The sequence below is a fragment of the Tasmannia lanceolata genome, unplaced genomic scaffold (assembly GCF_043159265.1).
Source record: "Tasmannia lanceolata isolate RefF3 unplaced genomic scaffold, GAP_Taslan_0.1 ptg000037l, whole genome shotgun sequence".
Classification (NCBI taxonomy): domain Eukaryota; kingdom Viridiplantae; phylum Streptophyta; class Magnoliopsida; order Canellales; family Winteraceae; genus Tasmannia; species Tasmannia lanceolata.
In genome coordinates, this window is record NW_027518714.1 from 15,296,756 (window position 1) to 15,302,004 (window position 5,249).

At 37.1% G+C, this 5,249-nt stretch overlaps 1 protein-coding gene across 1 annotated transcript; it reads right to left on the reverse strand.

The window, feature by feature from the left end:
• Positions 1–487: 487 nt before the first annotated feature.
• Positions 488–5,030, reverse strand: LOC143862454 (putative arabinose 5-phosphate isomerase). The gene is made up of 3 exons (XM_077373507.1): positions 4,160–5,030; positions 1,683–1,906; positions 488–875 (listed from the first exon to the last, which is right to left on the reverse strand). Exons 1-3 carry the CDS (start codon positions 4,832–4,834, stop codon positions 719–721), a joined length of 1,056 nt encoding a protein of 351 aa, XP_077229622.1. The 5' UTR covers positions 4,835–5,030; the 3' UTR covers positions 488–718.
• Positions 5,031–5,249: the final 219 nt, after the last annotated feature.

Sequence of the window (5,249 nt, forward strand, 5' to 3'; positions counted from 1 at the left end):
TTAGCTGAGTCTCAGTTGCCTCTGCAAGTTTTTCTGACTTACAGCTGAATAGCAAAATGTACATTAAGAAAAGAGTGTCCATAAAACAAGGGAGTGCAGAGATCCTTTCCCTATACTACATGTGAAGGATTTTGAAATATTCAGTGGATTATTCTCCTTGAGGCATAGCAAACGTGGGTTTATTTTAACCCTGGATAGACTGGATAGACTTGATATCCTTTTCTTTGGGACGGCCTTTGTTCTTATAAATTATTACCAGAACAAGCAGACATTATAATTTCAAGATAAACTTGTAAAATTATCCAAGGATTCCTATACCCGCAGTGAAAATCCCCAATAAGCGCCTGAAATCTGCTTTAAACCGTCTTAACAACCCGTAATTAGAAGAGGATGACCATGCAGCTCTTGATGCCAGAAAGAGGGCCCACTAAGTGTCATTTAGGAAGGAGTAAATCTAACCTTTTAAGCATTTTCCAAAGCCATATAGTTTGGATTTGGGCATTACCCAATGAATCAAAATCACATTTTTTCCCTAGAGTTTGGATACAAGGGAGATATAAACCTCATAAGAGGATAGAGAAGTACATGGTTAGTAAGAATCAAGGTGCAAAAGAATTATAAGGTACAACAAGGGCTTTCCAAGGAGGATCTTAAATTGCAAAAAATAGTAAGAACCAAGGTGCAAAAAGAATTTGGGATGAAGGGAGGCATCATATGTTCACAGCCCTGCCGAAACCAATCCATGCAAAGTGATGATTCCGATCACAACATTTTCATGGTTGATGACAGGTAGGAATTGTACAGGCGATGGTGGTGATTCCATCATCTTCATGGCATCCACAGCCATTGCATCTGATCCAATTGTTCTTGGGTTCCTGGAAAAATAGAACAGTGTAAATACATGGGAATATGCTTAATGTTATTAGAGAACAAGCAAAAACTTGTATGCCTCCTTTAGAAGCAAACTAAATGATCCTAAGCTTTACATAGGAATAAAATGAACTTCCAAAATAAAAGAGAATGACTTCAACTTCCAAAATACCCATAAATTTCTAAAAGTATAAGATTAAGGGCGTGTTCTTCAAGGCTTTTCTTACTCAAATTTTAGATCGGGTGAAACGGGAAGAAGAGAATTGTTTGTAGTGAGACTCTGATTCGCTTTGAGAATTCGTCACAAATCACCACATAATTCCGCCCGAGAATAAAAAAGAAAAGAAATGGGCAAATCGAGTCGGTGATGAAGAATATAATTCTCAGTTTTTTTTTCCATTCTCCATGTAGAAAAAAGCTCAGAAGCTCTGCTGAAAAAGGTTAACATCACCTAAACTACCCCTAATTTCGAGAAAAATATCGTGTAGCACACATTATTGTAAACTGTCAGAAGCTTGGACTAACGAAGCTAGCACTTCTAAACTTGGAATGACCTTAGGGCCCATTTGGATAGCCCACATATTTGGATTTGGGTTTGGATTTAAGATTTGGAAACTGAAAACATTAATGGAACCTGTGCTTTCACTTTCTAAATCCAGAACCTGAAGCTTTCTAAGCTAACTATAATACACTCCCCAGAAACATAAGTTGTGTAACATATATATAAATGATAAAGACCAGGAAAACTTCAATATCTCAAATTGAAATTATAACCTAAAATCATTATCAAAATAGACAATAATACAACTTACCTGTTGCACATCTCTCCTACTGTGAGCTTGAAGATGCCTTCTCCACTCGCCTTCAGAGTGCGCCTTAGGTCACCATCTGTAAAAGTCCCAATCAGATGATGCTCAGCATCGATGACAAGGAGACAGCCACATCCTTTACTAGATAGTTCCATGAGCTGATCCATTATCAAGTCCCCTTCCTTGCAAAGAGGGAGCTCCTCTTGCTTCTTCATAAGGTCCTTTACCTGGATATAAAAAATTTATTTCCATTGATCAGAACTCAGAAGCTTTTGCTTTCTTAAATGAGTTTTCATCAGCACTGTCAACAGAAATTCCTGCTGTACAAAAAAGATTGTCCTAGCTTGCCTTTTAAGAATAAAACCTTGGAATTCCAGATAGGTAACATTCGGGAGGCATTCAAGCGGATCAGATAGTCCATAATCAATGAATTTCAGCAAGGCATTATATGCAATGAAATTGGTCACTAAATGACCACAATGCCACGGACCAAAGCTAAATATTATGTGCACCATTACTTAGGCACAAGATTCCTGGGCATACATAAAGCATCTAAACTTATTTATTCTGACACTAAACTGTTCAAGGGCCGGGCAAAGTTTAAATTAAACCCCTAAGATTGACACTACACTGTTCAAGGGCCGGGCAAAGTTTAAATTAAACCCCTAAGATTGACACTACACTGTTCAAGGGCATCACCACTATAGCAAAGTCTCAATTTCTATACAACATCTAGATTGAATATAGAAATTGCAGAGCACAAAAGGAAAAAGAAACAGTATCCCAATATTCAAACTAAACCCCACATCTAAATGAAATTTCTGTCAAGATTGTAGCAACAAAACATGGGGCAAAAACAGAAGCCAATGTTATGGTACAGAGGGGAAAATTCCTTCTGCCTTCCGCCTCGTAATAGGGACAAAGCAATTCATATTCCCTCTTTGAACAACGCTGTTAAGAACTATAGTGACCCAGATGCAGATGACCACTAAAAGATCAGATAGCGACATTCAGATAACAAAAAAGAAAGCCTCTCACCTCTCCAATAAATACTAAGGTTATTCAAACTACAGAATGATCAGATAACAACAGTCAGCCAACAGGAAAAGAAACACATATAGTCCCTAATTTAAGATTAGGGCTAGCAGCACACATCTAAGTTACCACTGGAATGACCAGAGGATAACAACCAATAAACAGGGAAAAGAACCCTCTTTCCCTTATTCACGATTAAGAGTGGGTACTCGGATTTGAATTATTCCTAAAGAATCAGACGACACCAATTGATTATTGATTAAAAGAGAAAATTCATCTTGTCCTAGTTCACAATTAAGAGCAACAACTCAGCTATGCCTATTCATCAATGAAGAGAAAAGAACAATCAATCAACAGGTAGAGGAACCCATGATGTCCTTAATTTTTTGCTTAAAAAACACTAAGCTGGACCTTAACAAAGAGGAACAATGGCAAAAGAATGAACCTCTAATGAAGAGATAATAACAGACAAACCCATAGACTGCTTAAGATTCTTTTAAAAAAACAACAACAAATATGAACCAAAAGCTGTAAATAAAAATAAAAACAAAATATAACAAGGAGAAACTATTTCATCTCAAATTGTAAGGAAAAGAATTCTACGACGACTTTTTTAAGAAAAAAGAAAGAATTCTACAACAATATTCAGATAACAACAATCAATCTACGGGAGGAAAACTAATCTCATCTTTTTTCTTTTTTCTTTTTTTCTTTTTTTGAATTGCAAATTAGATTAGCAGGAAACTGACCTCATCCTTAATTCACAATTATGATCATAAGAGTCAGATCTGACCCAGCAATAAAATAAAAAATAATTTGAAAAAGCAATTTCTTTAATTCACGGCAAGCCCCTTTTTCATGGTCAGGTTAGCAAAACTAATAAATGGGAAATGAAGTTCATCTCCTTATTAGTTCCCAATTAAGACTAGAAACTCAGATTCGAACTTACCCTTCATGGTCAAAGAAAAAAAATCAATCAACAACAAAAAAAAAACCAATACCTAACCAATTTTCCGTTAGAGGGAAAATAAAAGAAACCCAGAAATATCACACAAAAAATAACATTGAAATTAACACAATAAACCCATCATTTTTAAAAAAAAAGTTATGAAAACCCATTTCCGAACCATCAAAAACCGACATTCAGGATTATGCGATTGATACATGAACAAGTAATAACCAAGATCTGAATACCCACAAAGAATCTGAAATCAGAATCACATCAAATTAACAGCAAAAGAAGCCCCATTTCATCCACATTTTGCAAAAATAAAAATAAATAGAAAATAATTTCCTTACAGCTAAATATCTAGATCTAAAAGACTATAAAAAACCTCAAGTGAAAAGAAGCACCATTCATGATCAACAGAACATAGCTAAGATTATTAGATATAACCCAAAAAAAAAAAATCAATTTAACCCAATTCAATTCAAGCCACACAAACCCTAAAAATGAGGCTTTTCCCAATCCTCCCTGCGGGATGATTCGCGGCATACTCCTCCTTCGTAAGATTCCTCGCCGCCATCATCGCAGTCGCCACCGTATCCCCAAAAACCATCTGAATTGCGGCCGAGGTAACGGGCGCAAGATCAAAAGGGCACAATTCCCTCTCCACAGGCAAATGCACATTCATATCACACACATTAGACAATAAATTCGCCTTCTTGGAAGAACAAGTAACAGAGATCAAGAACGCGCCTTTTGCCCTAGCAAATGGGACTAATTTGAGCAATTCTTCTGTGTTCCCAGATTTACTAAAGAGGACTATAATGTCTGATTTTGATACAATTCCTAGGTCACCATGAGGGGCATTTTGGGGATTTAGGAAAGAGGATTTGATGCTGAGGGAGATTAGGGTTTGGGAGATTTTCTGAGCAACAAAGCCGGATTTTCCGACTCCGGAGAAGAAGATTGTGCCGGTGGAATTGAGGAGGGTTTGAGTGAAGGCTAGGGTTTGGGAGAGATCTAGGTTTTGGAAGAAGTGGTTGAGGTATTTTTGTTGGGATTTGAATAGGTGGAGGAGGTCGTTAGGGTTTATTAGGGTTAGGGTTTTGTTTTTGGTGTTGGGGGTTTCTGGGTTTTTTGTGGGGGAGGATGGAGGAGGTGAGAGAGATCCCATTTTTTGTTTAGTGGAGAAGAGGGGAAATGGGGAATTTTGTTTGTGTTTCCAAATTTTCTGTTAGTGGATTGGAATAGTTATGAAAAAAAGGGCTTGTTGAGAATGATTGTAGATTTGTAGGTCATTGATCAATCATTTTTTTTTTTAGGGTTTCTGTTGATTTTCATGGATGTAAATGGGAAGTCTATTTGGTGTCATGTGGGCTATCATAAAATTTAAGGGCTTGTTGAGAATGATTGTAGGTCATTGATCAAAGTCTGTTTTTTAGGGTTGGGCCACCAACACCTGTTGATTTTCATGGATGTATGTAAATGGGAAGTCTATTTGGTGTCATGTGGGCTATCATAAAATGTCAGGGGGAAGTCCATATGGGTCTTAAGGACATGTGGACTAGGTGGGACCCAGCTTGCTATGG